Here is a 19,653-nt window from a genome sequence, read left to right as displayed (position 1 = left end):
AGTTACTTTACATGGCAGTAAAACGCCACTGAATGACCAAATTGATTTAACTTTTAACCATTTCGAGTAACACTGTTTCCATACGGACCCCCAGCATCGGTTAGTTGTTTATAACGTGACTATATTTATAACTTTTATAACATGCTCCAGCTTCCGGTTTATAATTCGGTATTGCAGCCAGAGTATAACAAAGGAAATGGCAAGCTGCAACAATAAGTCACGTTAAACCAGACCTTGTACCCACAATTATTTTTTACAGTAGGGCATTCAAAAATAAGGTGGATAGCATTTTTTTTTTTATCGTAGGTCATATCGTCATCGCAATATTGAACAGTGTTATCGCACATCGCAGCTTTTCCTCATATCGTGCAGCCCTAGTTGGAGGTGGTTTTTTGGGGCATGTTTGCCTTCATTTAGATAGGACAGTAGACAGACAGGAAAGGTGGGCAGAGCGAGAGGGGATGACATGCGACAAAGGACCTCTGGTCGGATTCGAACCCTCGTCGGCTGTGCGAAGGTCCGAGCGTCCGTCCTATGTGTGCTACCAGGTGAGCCACCAGGATGCACCTTTGTCAGCGTTTTGAGCCTGTATCATCCTTCACATGCACTGAAACCCTGTGTGATGATGCAAGCAGGTGCTACTACCAAATGATGCTGCGTGATGCTCAGTCTGAACAGACTCTTCAAATGTGAGCACCTCTAGGACTAAGTCTAACAAATGAGCTTTTCAAGATTACTGTAAGTAGTAACTACTTGAAGAAATTATGAGTTTAACCCTCAGTTTTATTAGAAAATAAAATCCAATGATTATTGTGAATTCAATCATTTCTAATTCTTGAGTCAGAGTTTCCCTGAATACAAAAGCTCCTAATTGCTGTAACTTCCCTGCCTTTTGTTCCCTCTTTGACATGAATGTTTCTAGATGCTCACCAGGTACTGGCTCTTGGTCACCAAATCCTTAGTACCCGCCTTCCCCGAGACTGAAGCCAACTTCTGTTGTTGTGTTTGGCCGGTTTGTTGTGGAACAGCGACCATGGTGGTCATGGAAACGTTAGGTTGAACTGGAACAGCCATCTGGACAGTGGCCAGTGTGTAGGTCGGTACACCGTTTACCTGCAAAAAGAAACAAAAACATGTAAGATAGTTTAGTTTAGGTGTAATGTGTTAGAAAAAGCCACAACGTACATGGCTCTGGTAATACAAACACAAAGTGACATACAGTGATTGCATGGCTGCCTTATTACACACAGAAGCACTACAATAGAAATAGCAGAAATATGTCCTAACATCACAACAACAACAACAACTGTACCCCATCATACACTAACAGATTTTGGTGCCGACTGGCACAACAACTGCAGACTAGTGTAGACAGACAGACTGTGCCCAACTGGAAATCCTGTGTAAAATCAGGGGAATTATCTAATAGTGTAACCTAGTAATCTAATAGTGTAATCTTAAGCAGCAGCACAGGCTGTGTACGCCCAGCGACAAATGAGCTATACATGCGATTTTCTTTCTTTTTTCTGGCAACAAGAGGAACGGGGAAATACATTACAGATAGACGGACATTCCATGTAACCAATCAGAGACCTAGAATATGCAGCTAGGCTGTGATGGGCTTTGAGTGAACCAGCAAGGTTGGTGGTTATCTCACATAGGGCTTTCATACCAGCAGGGCTCCGTGCTGGTTCCGGTTCCCGAACCCAAATTTGAACCAGCCGCCGCGTTCAGACCGGAAAAATAATTGGTTGGGAACCTGAAAAGTTGGTTCTCAGCGGAACCAAAAAATAGTTGTTTTTTCCTTGGGAACCGTGACATCATCAGTGGGCGTGTCTCATTCTAGGCTGTGAAAACGAGCAGGAAGGAGAAGAAGGCAGTGACAACATGGAGAAAAATAATTTGCAGTGGTCTGCTGAGGAAACCAAATGTTTAGTGGCGATTTGGGCATCTACCGAATCTCAAGAAAAGCTAGAAAGCAGGACAAGAAAGAGCAAGTCGTATGCCGAGCTTGCGGAAGAGATGGCCAAGGCTGGGTTCAATCGAACGCCAGACCAAATAATTAATAAACTTAAAAAACTGAAGGAGGACTACAGAATATTGTCCTCCCACTTTGGTTCCGCTTAAACTGGTGTGAACACGGGCTGGTTCGCCAGAAAGCACCAAAGTTCTGAGACTGCAGAACGGAACCAGAGCCAGAACCAGAACCGTGTCTGTCTGAAAGTGGTAACAGTGTACTCGACACGTTCACAAACCCTGAAATGTTCAGACGTAAATAAAAAACGCTCGTTCTGAGTGTATCGGGCAAGACAAAGGTAACGGATTACTTATTTGAAAAAGTAACTAATAACAGATTACGTGAATTGCAGAACTAACGCGTAATGTTGCTCGTTACCTTAAACAAGTAATCTGAGTACTACTCTTAACCAGTGTTGGGCAAGTTACTTTCAAAATGTAATATACTACATATTACTAGTTACTTTCATTTGAAAGTAATACGTTACTTTACAATATTACTTTCTGTGTAGAGTAACTCGTTACTTATTACACTACTTTTGCATTACTTTTACCAAAACAACAGCAGCAGCAGAATGACATTGCCGCCCCGGAACCATCCCGAAAAATTATTTCAACCGCCTTGAAGTCAGTGTAAACAATCCAAAATTCTAAATGTTATTCTTTTCCTTTGTTATTGTCATCTATAGTGGTTATTTGCATAAAAACAGACAGTTTGATTAGGAAATGATTGTATCTTTTTTAAATATGTGCTTTGATTTAATAAAATGTAACTCAATTTGTAACTTGAGTTACTTGACAAAGTAACTGGTATAATATTACTGAAATCCTATAAGTAATAAGTTATATTACTGAGTTACTGCTAAAAGTAATATATTACATGTAATATGTTACTTTTGTAATGAGTTACCCCCAACACTGCTCTTAACACGTTACATTGTAACGCGTTACACCCTACATATTGGCAGATTTCACTGTTATTTGAAAACATAATAATTGTTGTAAAAATTAATGAACCAGCACAAAAATAAAAGGGTTTCAGGGGGTTGAACTGCTAATTACTGCATTGAGTTTTGGTAACAGTAGGACCTTATTCCCAATAAACAACAGCCTTACAGCAGACTGAGAAGACAATGGTTGTGAAGACAGTTTGGGTTTGAGTCTTACCTTCTGCCCAGTAGGTACCAGCCTGACAGTAGACTGAGACTGCAGGGGTAATCCTTGATTCATCATCATAGCCTGACTGGCGCTGACCTGCAAACAGAAAAGTCATACTACCTTTTAATACAGGCAAGGATGCAACTTACGAGAGTAACTTAAAGCACTGCTTCCCAACCTCTTTTGTCATATGTATGTACCCCTTTAGCTGTTTTGCCATGCCAATAGTACCCCCTCACTGGTTCTTTGCGCCACAGGGAAAACACTGTGGCTGTGGTGGATCCGTGGACGTATGAGTAGCCTAACGCTTAGTTCACACAGGGCACCCAAGCCTTGCCTACGCCTTGCCTTTACCCACGCTTTTAAATAGGCGTCCTTTTTAGTCAATGAGGCTGTGTACACAGGGCGCCTCAACGTGAACCTTGCGTGTACCCACGCCTCGGCTGAGCTGCACCGATTTTATCCTTTGGGCGTGAGTTCTATTTTCAAGCCGACTAGGCGCGTGAAGGCAGGCTTCTTCTGTCAAGCCATGAAGGGAAAACGCCACAATATCCGTGGGAAATGGCAAAGTCAACTGAATTTCAAAATAAAATGGTGTTACTACAACAGCGTGGAGCAGAGAGAGAGAGAGAGAGAGAGAGTGACGGGTGGCTATCACGTGGGGCTTTCTCCCCGTCGGTAAACAAATCTTCAGCCGAGAGAATAGCGACCGAAGAAGCAAGATGGACAATGAAAAGTTAATCCACTTAGTACAACAGCATCCAGTTCTCTATGACAGCAGTCACCCAAGAAGGAGACCTGGTTATACATATCCAGCATCAATAGCACATTAAATATATCAGATTTATTTTACCTACCCATGATAATTCGGGACCACACGTGACAACAAAAAACACTCGGGAGAGAGGAGAGGCGTGTGTGACTCAGCTCAGGTTGAGCGTGGAATAGGCGTGCAGTGTGATCACAAAAGTGTGTGATAGGTTCACGTGCAGCTCAAGGTCTGTAGGCGTAGGCGTGGGTTGAGGCAAAGCAAGGCGTAGGTGCCCTGTGTGAACGTAGCGTAAATCCATACAAAAGATATTTCTCACTGAACTGCCGGTGTTTGGGCTTGGCCTCTTTTTTCCTTTTGTCATTGGGGCTCCCTTTCCACAGCCTTTCTCTGCCTGTTGGTGGGTCTGCTGACACAGACCAGCTTGAAGGAAGTTATTGAGAATTTCTGCTGTACATGTTTCCAAACCTATCTGTCACATTCGTAATAGATGTCTGATCAGTGGTGTGTCCAGAATTGTGAAAGGAAGGAAAAATAATTCCGCTTCCTAAGGGCCTGTGTCCACCTAGCGTCTTTTTCCGACGTTAAACGCTGGGAGTGCGCTGGGGAACGCTGATCTCGGCGCACAATATAACAAGGAAGCAGTCTGAAACTAACGTTAGCTCAGTGCGGTAGTAGCTTGATAGCTGACAGCTAACATTAGCAAACAACACAGTGATTTAGCTCAACACTCACTAGAAATATTAAGTGTCTAGCCAATCTGCTTCCACAATTGAGCCTTTCTGTCTCTGTTGCGATAGTTTTTTCATATGATTAGTTGCCAGAAAAGCAGCACCCGACACCAGCGTCTTTCTGAAAAGTTAAAATAATTTCAGCTGGAAGCGCTGGGAGTCGGGCGCACAAAAACACCAGAGCGCTCTGAAAATATACGCTGGACGCAGCGCACTTTCTCTAGACGTCCGTGTGCGCTCGCATACGCTCTCCCCCCATTGGAAACAATTGAAAATAGACGCCGGAGCTGATGAAAAGACGCTAGGTGGACACAGGCCCTCAAGAGACAAAATCTACCTTCTGTGGTCCCAACAGCAGGCCCATCACCATTCTGCCACTACTTCGCAAATTGTTAAAAATTATGTACGAACAAATACAAGTTTATTTCTCTGCTAATGATTTAAGTACTGTGTTCCAACATGCGTATCAGCCTGGTCATTCCACCTGTACAGCAATGACTCAAATCAAGTCTGATAGCTGCTTCTCTTCTATTGACAACTCTAAGCTTGTTGGAACTGTACTACTCGATTTTAAGCGCTGCTTTTGACGTGATCGACCACAACATTTTTATATCCAAATTTGTTAGTTATGGTTTTAAGCCTTCTGTGATTATGTGGTTTAGGAGTTCCTTGACTGCCAGGTCGCAGAGAGTGTACTTCAACGGAGCTCTATCAAGCATGTCGAAGTGTCCTTGGGCAAGACACCGAACCCCAAACTGCTCCCGATGGTGTGTGAATGGGTGAATGTAGGCAGATTGTAAAGCGCTTTGGATAAAAGTGCTATATAAATGCAGTCCATTTACCATTTACCATTTACGGAAAAGGAAAAAACGTTACTCACCGTTACTCCTCCCTGACCCTGTGTCAGGAACACAGGTTGTCCAGAACCTCCCATCGCTGATACTTTCCCTCCTGCCAGACTGAGGGTGACTCCGGGGGGCAGGAGCACCTGCTGAGTCTTGGGCTGACCCGGGCCTGGTACCGACACTGTTAGAGGGAGCTACAGGACATGTTTGTATTACTAGACCTAAACTTACTGTACATTCAACAGGGAACCCACCTACAGCACAGAGTCAACATCTACAGTCACAGAGGTAGAGAGGGTGGACAGCTTCAAGTACTGAGGGGTCAACATCCACCAGGACCTGATGCCGGCATGTGCTACTCTGTTGCATGTGCTGCTCTACTAGTCAGTTGCTCATTCCTTGTGAACAGATTTGTTTTGTCTCCTTTAAAGTCGAGCTGAACCCAAAAATGACTTTTCTTTTCTTTTAGTTCAAATGCCTGGGTATGCAGTGCACCTATTTAATAATGTATGCAAAAAAAATCACAACAATCTAATTTCTTTAGTTTTTCACACTTTTTCACATCAAAAGTTCATTTTTCAAGATTTAATTGATAACAGTAATGTACAGTTTGCTGACGTCACCTAGTACTATCCAATTTCTACCCCATTTCAACCAATCATATCACGACATGCAGCTAGGGATGGGTACCGAGACCCGGTACCAAACGGGCCCCGGGGCCGTATTTCGGGATACCGGAGGATCAATAAGCTTTCACGTTAACGGTTCTCTTATCGGTACTGGAGTGGAGAAATTAAGAAAATAGATTTCCTATAGGCTATATAATTGCTAAATAAACGTTACGTTATCCTGCACATTTTATCTCACCAACTCTGTAAGACAGGCATATGATGTGTTTTTTGCGATTTCCTAACAAGAAAAGGGATAATCTTTTCCGCGTTGCGCTCTCCGTCAGAGAGACACACAGCTGCTGCTGCCAGTGCAGCCGAGATGAGAGGAGTGGAGTGAGGACTGAGAGAGGGGAGGGGCTGCTGGGCGTGCCTTACAGCACACACACCACACATGCAGGGAACAGGGAAGGCAGGCAGGCAGATAGACATGCAACTGAGCAGAGCACACGTTAAGAATGGCTGAAAGAACAACGCGATCTAAAGTGTGGTTGTACTTCACTCGAGTCGATGGTGACAATTCACGTTGTCACAAGTGCAATAAAACCTTCGCTAGTAAAAGGTGGAAACACGAGCAATTTATCTAAACACTTACCAAAGTGCATCAAATTCAAACGGAGAAATGCCGTTTTTGACAAGCTAGCTCGCCCTCCATCATCTCCTGTCAATGATGCCACGGTTGCGTTACCCAGTCTACCTCATCAGGTAACTATGTGAACGTGGTAATGATTAAGACGAGAGTAGTAAACATTTCTCCGCTGTTTGGGTGTGTTCATCATCATAAATACAGTCTGATATAAATCGTCAGGTGACGGTCATCATCTCAGTTGTCGTTCAGAAATTTTACTTTCAGAGCAGGGGGTGATTTTTCTTTAGTGATTTGGGAGGAAGTACAGCAGACAGATACTGTCTTGCTTTATTTTTATTATGCTTTCCCTAGCTGAATGTTGCTATTGGCACAGTGTGGTAGAAGGATATTTCAGGATATTTAAATTAATAATAAAAACGCACCCTGCAACTTCTTTTTTGTTAAAGCTGAGCCTGCAGCTACAATGATTAAGAACCAGCCCAGTCCCACTCCCACCCCTCCTCCCTCTACTGCTGGTCCAAACACAAACCCCTTCACCATGGCAGCTAGTGGGAGAATGACTGCGGAAAGTTAAATGAGTGCCACCTAACTGTGACCAGGTTCATTTGTCTCTTTTCCCCCCCCTTTCTCCTCTTAAAAATAACAAAAAGAACCGACAACAACCAGTCCCATTTGTTTCGGGGGTTTTTTCTCTTAAAAATAACAAAAAGTACTGATAAGAGTACCGTTAAAGTACCGGATCGATAAGCAGTATCGATAAGAGTACTAGAATCGTTAATTCCTTAACGATACCCATCCCTACATGCAGCTGTCAATCAAATCTTCATTTCAGGATCATTTTCTCTCCCAAATGAAGAAAATGGCGCCTAGTGCCTGTCATCTGGCAGAATTCCTATCCCATAAACTAACTACTAACTTGGCCAATTGTTAGAAACATGAACAAAAAACAAAAACTATCATCTCTAAGAATGCAAAGAAATGTAACTGGCTCGTTAAAACGCGCATTCCAGGGATATCGTATTTACAACAGCGATAATGGCGCGTGCATCCGAGAGCTTGGTTGTTAGGGGCACTTCGGAGATTCCAGGCCGACGTGCTGCACTCTCCGCTCGGCAACACGAAGGCAGCTGGCTGCCTGCGGCTCGCTGAGCTCCACTCCTCCCGTCAAAAGGCTCTTCCTGAGGGGAGCGCACCACAACACACTGAATCCCACTCGATTTGGAGGCGGAACACGCCAGGATTGGCCAAAGCCCAATCCAGTCCCCAGAATTGTCAAATAAAATCATGGACATGATACTATGGCCCGCCTCTCAACCTGTCATCTTAGACAAACTATGTTTTCAGTCTGAAACGGACTCATTATGCACGTGACCAACAGGTTCAGTTCGACTTTAACATGTTGATGTTACAAACTATCAATGTGTCTTAGATGTATTTATGCTCAGGTATTGTTGCTGTCATACACGATACAAACTAATGTGTAGGACGTAAGTATAGGATGTGTTGTATATGTCCTGATATGTGCCCCTTGTCATTTAATTATTATTTTTTTTCTTTAGTCCCCACTCCTGGTTGCCTCAAGGTTGCCAGGTCGCCATTGTAAATGAGAATCTGTTCTTAATGACTTGCCTGGTTAAATAAAGGTGAAATAAATAAATAAAAACTAACTTGGAGTAGCCACACCACCTCCAAGGCCCAACAATGCCTGCATGGTTTCATGCGACTAAAGAGGTTTGGCCTGAGACCGAAGATACTCCTGTACAGAGGCACCATCGAAAGGCTGCTGACCGGCTGCTTCACTCCCTGGTCTCGACTGTCTGGCTGACATCAGAGAATGGTTGGGCGCTAACTTCCTCAACCTCAATGAGAGCAAGACGGAGATCATCATCTTTGGGAAAACCCCCCCCGCCCCCTCCATTGATGCCCTAGGCCCCCTCGCCTCTAACATCCGGACCTCTGTCAGAAACGTCGGCGTGATCCTCGACAGTGCTTTCAAGTTCGAGAAGCAGGTTAGTGCAGTGGTTAGGAAAAGTTTCTTTCACCTGAGAACCCTAGCCAAGACCAAGGCCTACCTGCCCCAGAGGGACCTAGCCACAGTTATACACGCCTTCATAACATCACAACTGGACTATTGCAACGCCTTGTATACTGGTATCGGCCAATCACAGCTTCGTCGCCTACAGTTGGTCCAGAATGCAGCCGCCCGACTCCTCACCTGCACAAAAAAGCGTGAGCACATCACCCCGGTGCTTGCATCACTCCACTGGCTTCCCATCCGATACCGCATCGACTTTAAGCTTCTGCTCATCACTTACAAATCCCTCCATGGTCTAGCCCCCACATACCTGTCCGATCTCCTACACCACCATACCCCCTCCAGAGCACTACGGTCAGCCGACCACCTGCTTTTGGAGGTGCCCAGGTCCAGGTTAAAAACCAGGGGGGACAGAGCCTTTGCAGTAACAGCCCCTAGACTCTGGAACTGCCTCCCTCTCCGCATCCGTGCAGCTCAAACTCTGGACACTTTCAAGTCCCACTTGAAGACCCACCTTTTTGAACTAGCCTTTAAATAAAGCCCTCGGCCACCTTTTTTTAATCTTCTTTGCTTTCCTATGTTTGATGTATTTTAACCGCTTAGCTAGTCAATGTTTTTTAACTCTTCTACTTATTTTATTATATATATATATATTTTGTAATGCTTTTATATAGCGTATATCATTTGTTTATGCCCTCTTGCACTTTTGTGAAGCACTTTGGTTGCGGCTCAGCCACTTGTAAATGCGCTATATAAATAAAATTGACTTGACTTGACTTGACTTGACTTGGTACCTGGTACCTGGACCTATACACCCAGCTCTGCCTCAAAAAGTCAAGTCCAAAACACAAACGAGTAGTCTGAGGAACAGCTTCATTCCCCAGGCCACCAGACTCCTTAACAATACATAAAACACACCTGGTAAATGACAACAGCTTTGGGCAATATGCAATATATGATGTGTGTGTGTGTGTGTGTGTGTGTGTGTGTGTGTGTGTGTGTGTGTGTGTGTGTGTGTGTGTGTGTGTGTGTGTGTTAGTGTTGTCACGGTTTTCGGTACTTCGTCGGTACTACATTGTTTTCGGTACTTCGGTACCTGTGTTTGCATGGTACCGAGGGTATCGTTTTTTTTTGTTTTTTTTAATTCAATAAACAATACTTGAGGGCTACATGCCACTGGTGTTGCACTGTCTGCACTCACTGCCATACAGAGTTGAATGTAAGAAGTAAGCAGAAGCACATTGTTTTGTTTTAAAGTTGAAGGCTACATGCCATTTGTTCATTGGAAATGGTTGCATACTTTAATAAAGGAGAAGATGTTGAAGAAATATCAGTCTGTTTTTTTTACTGTGGTACCGAAATTGGTACAGAGTACCGTGGAAATTCACTAGTACCCGTACCGACTACTGAATTATTGGTACCGTGACATCACTAGTGTGTGTGTGTGTGTGTGTGTGTGTGTGTGTGTGTGAGTGTGTGTGCTCTCTCACCTGTTTGCTCTGCGCTCCAGAGGGCAGCAGCAGGCTGATGGGCGTGCCCGGGGAAGGTGACACAATGGCCCGTGTTGCCACAGCAGCTGTGTTCTGATTGGCCAAAAGCATCTGCCTTCCTCCAGTAGCAGAACAGAGGAGGGCCGTGTTCTGAGGCGGGCGCGCTAACAGCACCGCCCCCTTAGAGGGCAGAGGCCCCGCCCCCTTAGAGGACAGAGGCCCCGCCCCCTTAGCGGGCAGAGGCTTCCTGCTGCCCCTGCCTTTAGACACCAGAGACAGCACCTGCTGGAGGGTGCGAGGGGACGGCTGAGCAGTCTGGAAAGAGAGGTTAAAATCATTAATACTCAAGCTAGAAAACATCTTAAACTGGTTTTATGCTCAGGCGAAATCGCCAGCGTCAACTGCGCCGAGGGGTCGCTGCAGCTGGCCGTCATATGTCAAAATGTGACTCCGCGGCGTCGACACGGACGTGACGTGACCAGCACGAGAGCTGTGATTGGCCGTTGCCTTGGGCCGCGCACGTATCCGCTGACGTAGTTGTTGTGAGGAATGAGGAAACGCCATTTCCTCATTTAACAGTGCTTGTCCCTCATCTAGCAAAGCCTTCTGCAGGTTCACTGGAATGAGTTTTGAAATGGACGGACAATAAAATGTCCCCCCACCGACATGATTGCAAGTTCTTGGTAAACAACACAATAGCGTCATTATGTAATGGACATGAGTGCACCACAAGCCACCTAGTGTTTCGGAGGTGTACTGCAGTCAACACGCCGAGTTACGTTCGAGTATGTACAGTCTCAAGTAATTTATCGTCACTATGTCATTTAAAGAAGCAGATTGATAATCAACTTTAATAATGTTTTTCTGCAAATTGTGTCTCAACATTTCTGCATGGCACTCAAGGTTAGGTCTGGCCAATATAGTGACTAGATGAGACCTAGATCTCGTTTTAGATTTTGTTATGGTAATATCGAGATATTGCATAGTCGTCTTTTCCTGGTTTTAAAGGCTGCAGTAAAGTGAAGTCATTTTCTGAGCTTACCAGACTGTTCTAGCTGTTCTATTATTTGCCTTTACCCACTCATTATTGATCAAAATTCACATTTTGTAAATATATTTTGTAAGAGTCCATGTCGCCCAGCCCAATTTACAATTGAAAATCTAGCCCACTTTGTCGAAAATACCGAGATATATCACCTTTCGCCATTCAACCTAAAAATACTGAGATATGATTTTTGGTCCATATTGCCCAGCCCTACTAAGATCTTTGTTGTCGTCAGTGTTGGGGCTAGTAACATGTTATAGTACTAAATGACCATGTTAGTTTTTCAATTATTGTCATCTGTTAGTAGTTACATTACATAGAATATTTTTACTCACTGACTTTTTCATGTATAGACGGTTTTAACTTGACAACAAAAACATTCTAAATTGAACCCCCGCTCACTTCCTGTTGCAGTGTTTGCTATGGATATAAAAGAAAAAAAAACATTCAAGTGCAGGACTGACCATTCCGTGAAAACCACCTATACACTGAGACTTTACAAAATGTTTGTTCATGGAAATTTGGTTTAAAGTCATGGAAAAGTCATGGAAATCAATTGGTCAAAATGTGTATGAACCCTGAATCAGAACATGGGTAACACTTCCTTTTACAGTCCCCAGATTACTAAGTATTTACCCGGTGATTTACTGGTATATACTTATTTGCCTGGTACTTACCCAATAAAATACTTTACTTAATAATTTACCCTATATTTACCCGGTAAATATTTATTTACCTCGTACTTGCAGTATTTTCCAGTGGTAATTACACCAAAATAGTATAATTAGCATATATTTACCCGGTAAATACTTAATAATTAGGGGATTGTAAAAGAAAGCTTTATAAATTGGATATAAATTGGATTTTCATATCCTACAAATAGAATAGAATATATATTTGATATGTATTCAAACCTATTTTTGTTTTTAGGTGACTATTTACCGTGGTGTTGTTTTTGGCATGCACCACCAGTAGAGGGCTGATGTGCGAGTCGAGTTCACGATGTTTGTCTGAACTCAGCAGGTGGTACAGTAGGTGCTCCGACGTCTCTGCTGGCATCCCGCACACACAACAGTAGAATCCTGATTGGGGTCAGAAACACAAGAAGGGGTCAGTCAGATCTCTAGGATCAGAAAACAACGAAGGGTCACTCAGACCCAGTGGCATGCCTTGGTGCCCTAGGCAAGATTTTTGTTGGTGCCCCCCCCCCCCCCTCCCCCAAAGAAAATATAATAAAAATTATATCGCAGCTAATTCCACCACTGCAGTGCAGGCTCAGAATCGCCCTTCCCCAGTGGCAGCGCCAAAGAAAATTTGACGTTTTTTGGACTTTCATCCATGTTTAGAAGAATATTTAATTTTAAATTAACATTAGGATTATACTGTTGTGATGTCATTATTCAGTATCTTTTCTCACTCACTTTCATGTAAGCACCTGCTCTCCCTTTAGTCGTTTTACACTACAACAGACAGCAACACAGGCATAAACACTGAACTTATTATTATTATTATGGAAAACCAGATTGTGATGAAAATCAAACACTTTTGAAGAGAGAGCGTATGAAATAAGATTAGAGCTGGGAAGCACAAACTGTTTTTTAATGCATCTTGTTGGTGGTATAAACACAAGACAGCCAAATCCAACAATTTCTAAATTCCCATTTCTTGCCACCAGGGGGTGCTGCAGCACCCTCAGCACCCACCTTCCAGCTCCCTTCCCCCACTCTGGGAAAAAGCTCCGAGCAGGTAGAAGGGGGCGCGGCCGCGCAGAGGGTGGGGTGGTATGGATTAGGGACCATGGTGAAAGTGCTGCAGCCCAGGCAGCCAGAAAGAAATATCTGGGTCATTAGAAAAATTATTTCACTATTATTTAAAGACTTAAGACGTGGTTCTGCTTATTTTTTGTCTACTATTGTAAAATAATAGTAGGCCTATTATCATGAAAAAGTATTTGTAAAAAAAAAAAAAAAAAAAATTGCCCTCTCTGGCGCCCCTAACGGCTCAAGCGCCCCTAGCATTTGCCTAGTTCGCCTGATGGACGGCACGCCACTGCTCAGACCTCAAACAGGTGAGAAACTCAATTCCAGTTATTAGTCCTCATAAGGCAAACAACCCAAATACAAACACAATTTCAAATTACAATAGCATTTTCTGCAAAATACATTATTTTAATGTTGCATACATGCAGACCTGCCAACCTTGGGAAATCATTATACACAGAACACTGGTTGTTGTCAGTGTCAGTCTCGTTGTAATTACCTGGGGGTGTTGAGCGTCGCCCGTAGTAACGCTGCAGCAGCGTCTCACAGTGGCTGACCAGAACGTGTTTCCTGATCACATAGAGCAGGCTGTCATGGAAACCACAGCGCGTACACGAGTATTTGTCTCCAGCAACTCCTGGCTTGGACACAGACCCACCCACCTGAGAGAAGGAACAAATCCCCATTACCATCAGTGTTGGGGGTAACTCATTACAAAAGTAACATATTACATGTAATATATTACTTTTAGCAGTAACTCAGTAATATAACTATTACAATAGGATTTCAGTAATATTATACCAGTTACTTTGTCAAGTAACACAAGTTACAAATTGAGTTACTTTTTTTATTTTTATCAAAGCACATTTAAATAAACATAGCCTACAATCATTTCCTAATCAAATTGTGTGTTTTTATGCAAATAACCACTATAGATGACAATAACAAAAGGAAAAGAATAACATTTAGAATCTTGGACGGTTTACACTGACTTCAAGACACTTGAAATTATTTTTCGGGATGGTTCCAGGGCTGCGATGTCATTTTGCTACTGCTGTTATTTTGGTGAAAGTAATGCAAAAGTAGTGTAATAAGTAACGAGTTACTCTCCACACACAGTAATATTGTATAGTAACTTATTACTTTCAAATGTAAGTAACTAGTAATATGTAGTATATAGGGGTGTCACAATATATCGTCCCACGAAATTTCGCGATAGTAAAACGTCACGATATGTATCGTTGAGATGAAATCTCATATCGTGAATTTTTTTTTTTTTTTTTTTTTTTTTCCAAAAGTAGACAAAGAAATGTCTTTGTTTGTTGAAGTTCAATGTGTGGAAAGTAGTTCAGTTGAACAAGTCTCTGAAGAGACACATGAGAAGTTATACAGGAGAGAAACCATTCAATTGAGTTTCTGGCAAAACTGTTTACTTGACAGGAAAAACTGAAGATGCATAAAAAATAGACTAAGAAAAGTCTTGTTGTTTGAGTTTGAAGAAAAACTGAAGATGCATAATGAGAATTTATACTGCTGAGAAACCTTTTAGTTCAAAGTAAATCTAAGTGACGGTGTAACTCATTCTATTTCAAGATAAGCCTTATCTCCAATCTCATGTTTTTTCTAGTTGTTATTGTAATAACAATTTCCCACAACAGCATGTTTTGTATTTGTGCATTTCAAATAAAATACTACTTTTCCAGTCATATATTGTCATTATTCAAGTTTAAAAAAATATTGTTAAAATCGTATCGTATCGTATCGTTATCGTGAACCCAGTATCGTGATACGTATCGTATCGTGAACTGAGTGTATCGTGACACCCCTAGTAGTATATTACATTTTGAAAGTAACTTGCCCAACACTGATTACTATACACTAGGGGTGTGACCATATGCTTGCCTCGTGATACAATACGATACATGATATCGGGTTCACGATATCGATATGATACTGTAATGATATTTTTAGCTAAACTTGAATGATGAAAATATATGACTGTCTTCAATTTGAAAGACACCAAATGCAAAGCGATGCTTTTGTTTGCCCTGTCCTATAGTTGTTGTTGTTTGTAACATGGTGTAGCCTAATCGTCTTGTAATAGAATGTGTCACTTTTTAGACGTTGATTGGCCAGTGCCTGTTATCGGAGGATGACTCCTTTGTTTATTGTTGTTTATTAAAAAGGATCCCCATTAGCTGACGCCTAGACGTCAGCTAGTCTTCCTGGGGTCCAAGACAACAAATACATTACATCTTAGACAAACATTGAATGTCTAGATACATGTCACAAAGAGTAAGAGAAAAGATCAAACATTTAGAAAATAGAAAAAATAAAACTAGAATCAAATAGAACATTACTGGAATACTGTAATGTAGTCTCTAAAACAGACATCACAAAATATGACAAGAGATAAGATAAAATACAAGTTAATGTGAAAATAAATAAAATCTAAGGACCTAATCCTTTGGTCAACACTAGGTTGTAGCTCGTTGTCTACAACCACTACACCACAGTTACTACAGCAGGGAAGACGCCTCATTTGTAGTTTAAAATGTTTAATCTATGAGTTAATGACCAGGAATGTCTGCTTGTTTATAGAGACAGTCCACATGTCTGGGAACGCCCATACAGGCTCTAGGAACGCCCACAATAGACGCTGGGTTAGCCTGGGGGCGGGGTCAAGGTGGGGTAAATTCCCCCGTTCTATCCATTCAGCAAAGTTAGAATTTAGCTGATAGCCCAGCCCAGGCAGACACGATCGGGGATTTAACCACCGCAGTAAACGCACATCTGAGCAGACGTCTTGTGTTCCGCTCTAGAACCCCCAAACCTGTAGTTTAGAGCCGCAGCACCGTCTTTTGGTGAGTCAGCCCATGAGATATATGGGCGGTTTTACCCCACTCGCATGCCAGCCATTTAACATTTTGTGGGCGTTCCCAGACATGCCTCTATGTGAAGAGGTGCTTTGCCATGTCAGTCACCGCTTCCCCCGTCTCCAAAATGTGCACACGCATGCAGTTTCTGATATTGCAAGATGGTTCTTCAGCTTGACAATGCATATCGTCACATTTTTATTTCGTGGCACAATATTTCGTCACACCCCTACTACACACTAGGGCTGCACAATTAATCGTATTTTCATCGTCATCGCAATATGAACATGCGCAATAAACACATCGCAAAGACTGCCTGAAACGCAATGAATAACAAAAGTGGTTTTATTTACATGCGTCATGCATTCCCACTCAGCATCTGATCATTTTGTCTCGTGTTGTAAATCCAGCGTACACCTTTCCCTTGCAACAGTGCGCTCCGCCCCTCTGCCAAAGCCCAAACACGCTGTGTGTAGTTTCAGCTAGAGTCAGTGTGTATTTCATTTCTTTATTCAGTGGGCACAGGCTATGTTTGGGGTCTATGTTAGCATTATTAAAGCAGAAAGACATAGGAACTGTATGGCTAATATGCATACTTTAATATTTGTTTATTTATCGCAAGTCATATCGTCATCGCTATATCGAACAATGTTATCGCACATCGCAGATTTTCCTCATATCGTGCAGGCGTACTTTTAAGTAAGCAGATATTTTAGAGATACAGTGATAGACTTGTGAGTTGTGACTATGTGATTATCATGCCATCTGTTTGTGACCAACTTAAAACCAAACGAAACACATCACTGACGTTAATTCAATTAATTTTATCAACTCAACAGACAGAATTTTATCAACTAAATATGTAAGCAACAAATTAATTAACAGGCCATCTCACTGACTGCATGACTAACTAACCAAGTACATAAATAACCAACCTATTTGCAAGGAGGAAAATAACTAACCGAACAAATACACACAGCCATATGCCTGGCTAACTACATTTATTTAACTAATTCAACCAACCTAGCCCTCCAGCCAGAGGCAGAACTCGCCATCTTCGGCTGCTCAGAGTCCTCTCTGAACGTCCCTACAGCTGTGCAACAGTCTCTAACACAGGGGGCAACTGTTGCCAAAAAACTGATTCTGAAGGAATGGAAGTCATCCTCTTCTTTCCAACTGTGGTTGATAGACATGACCTTGGTTATACGGATGGAGAGACTTAGGTTTCTGAGGACCAATTCAATTAAAAAGTTCTCAATCATTAGGGAGCCGTTTCTAGCCTCTCTTGGTGAAGTTAGTTTCTAGCCTCTCTTGGTGAAGTTAGTTTCTAGCCTCTCTTGGTGAAGTTAGTTTCTAGCCTATCTTGGTGAAGTTAGTTTCTAGCCTCTCTTGGTGAAGTTAGTTTCTAGCCTATCTTGGTGAAGTTAGTTTCTAGCCTCTCTTGGTGAAGTTAGTTTCTAGCCTCTCTTGGTGAAGTTAGTTTCTAGCCTATCTTGATGAAGTTAGTTTCTAGCCTATCTTGGTGAAGTTAGTTTCTAGTCTATCTTGATGAAGTTAGTTTCTAGCCTCTCTTGATGAAGTTAGTTTCTAGTCTATCTTGATGAAGTTAGTTTCTAGCCTCTCTTGATGAAGTTAGTTTCTAGCCTCTCTTGATGAAGTTAGTTTCTAGCCTCTCTTGATGAAGTTAGTTTCTAGCCTCTCTTGGTGAAGTTAGTTTCTAGTCTATCTTGATGAAGTTAGTTTCTAGCCTCTCTTGATGAAGTTAGTTTCTAGCCTCTCTTGATGAAGTTAGTTTCTAGCCTCTCTTGATGAAGTTAGTTTCTAGCCTATCTTGGTGAAGTTAGTTTCTAGCCTATCTTGATGAAGTTAGTTTCTAGCCTCTCTTGATGAAGTTAGTTTCTAGCCTATCTTGATGAAGTTAGTTTCTAGCCTCTCTTGATGAAGTTAGTTTCTAGCCTCTCTTGATGAAGTTAGTTTCTAGCCTCTCTTGATCAAGCACTTTATGCAGCTGGTAACCACGTAATATTGAATGTCAATAATATATGTATATGTAATATACGTTTGTGGATTGTTTTGAAAAATATATAAAAATATATGCGTATATAAAAATAATAATAATAATAATCAACCAACCTTAGAGGACACTGGAGTTTTGCTGTTAGCACCCCCCTGTGTCTGGGAGTGGAACAGCTTGGTGTGTGTCTGTAAGAGGGCAGGTCTGGAGATGTAGGAGCAGCGGGAGCAGGGAGACAGCGAGGCCAGGTCCTGCTCCTCATCATGGCAGCGCAGGACGTGGCTCTTGAACGTGAACCAGGAGCGATGGGAGAACCAACAGAGGGGGCAGCAGAAGCTCTCGCTACGGTAGCACCACTACGGCAAGAGGGGGAGAAGAAGATGATCAAGTTAAAGTTACAATAGAGAGCAAAAGTGAACGTCACTTCCTACCTTTCTCTGGGCACCAGCATCTGAAGGAATATGAATGGTGGTGAACGGCGGGAGGCGTTACTTTTTTTATCCTGTTTGAATTGTGCCATGGGGTACACATGTTAAATTTTGTCAATTTAAAAGATAACTATGCATGTAAAGAAAGTCACAGTTTGCCCTGAAACTGAAACATTATGGTTTAGTTTTGTCAATCGACTACATCTCTGGTAAAATCTGGTAGCGAGGACATTTTTTTGTGGCCCTCTCTATCATCAAAGTTGCCCATCCATGGGTTACAGCATGACGATATTTGTTCGGCCCCCAGCAACAATCTGGGTTTCTCATGTGACCCCTTATGAAAAATAGTTGCCCACCCCTGATCTAGATGGTCAGGTGGAGAATAAACCAGCTGGAGATTGGAGAAGTTTATTCTGTGAATTAAATCTAAATTTCATTTGAATTTAGTCTATAATTACATTGTACTGTGTGTAGCCCATTTGACTCGCACCCATCTGACCTGTTCTCAATATCATCTTCAGTCGACCCAAACCCGCCCCGACCTGTGGATAAACCTGCAGGAGCCCGTGGGTTTAGGAGCCCCGACCTGTGGATAAACCTGCAGGAGCCCGTGGGTTTAGGAGCGACCTGTGGATAAACCTGCAGGAGCCCGTGGGTTTAGGAGCGACCCGTGCATACTAGTACACACAGAAATGATAGGATCCTCCCACTCCCCAACCGCACATTGTGCTTACCTTCTTCCTCCTCGGTGACGTCTCACACTCTGCTAAGTCTTCCCAGTCTGTGCTGTCAAAACAGTCCTGACCAGCATCAAACCCCTCCAGCTCCTAACACAGAGAGAGAGAGAGAGAGAGGGGGGGGGGGGGGAGAGAGGGAGAGAGAGAGAGAGAATCAGAATCAGAATCAGAAAGACTTTAATGATCCCCGGGGGGAAATTGGGACAAGTTACAGTTGCTCGTTCACATAACACACATAGCATAAAATAAAATACACAGTAGTAATGCGATAGTAAAATAAGCAGAATAAGAAGAAGGAACACAACGTAGCATGGAATAAACAGTATTAAATGCGATAGAAGCAAAATAGTGGAGTACGTCTAAGTAAGCAAATACGTAGAGTAAGTATACCCTACGAGAGAGCGAGAGAGAGAGAGAGAGAGAGAGAGAGAGAGAGAGAGAGAGAGAGAGAGAGAGACAGAGAGAGAGAGAGAGAGAGAGAGAGAGAGAGAG

The 19,653-nt window shown here is 42.6% G+C and overlaps 1 protein-coding gene across 1 annotated transcript in view; it reads right to left on the bottom strand.

Moving 5' to 3' along the window:
- Positions 1-19,653, bottom strand: part of LOC310800269 (activity-dependent neuroprotective protein 2a-like) — a gene marked incomplete at its 3' end in the record, with an annotated part of 65,989 nt that overhangs the window by 32,750 nt on the left and 13,586 nt on the right. The window contains exons 3-11 of the mRNA XM_083662844.1: positions 19,159-19,251; positions 18,116-18,352; positions 13,606-13,768; positions 12,289-12,428; positions 10,302-10,616; positions 8,531-8,597; positions 5,555-5,700; positions 3,184-3,270; positions 931-1,113 (exon numbers count right to left, since the gene is read on the bottom strand). Coding sequence (XP_083518970.1) covers positions 931-1,113; positions 3,184-3,270; positions 5,555-5,700; positions 8,531-8,597; positions 10,302-10,616; positions 12,289-12,428; positions 13,606-13,768; positions 18,116-18,352; positions 19,159-19,251 — 1,431 coding nt within the window. The remainder of the gene's footprint in view (positions 1-930; positions 1,114-3,183; positions 3,271-5,554; positions 5,701-8,530; positions 8,598-10,301; positions 10,617-12,288; positions 12,429-13,605; positions 13,769-18,115; positions 18,353-19,158; positions 19,252-19,653) is intronic.

The sequence above is a fragment of the Poromitra crassiceps genome (assembly GCF_964638095.1).
Source record: "Poromitra crassiceps genome assembly, chromosome: 29".
NCBI classification, from domain to species: Eukaryota; Metazoa; Chordata; class Actinopteri; order Beryciformes; family Melamphaidae; genus Poromitra; species Poromitra crassiceps.
This window is presented reverse-complemented; position numbering and strand designations above follow the sequence as displayed.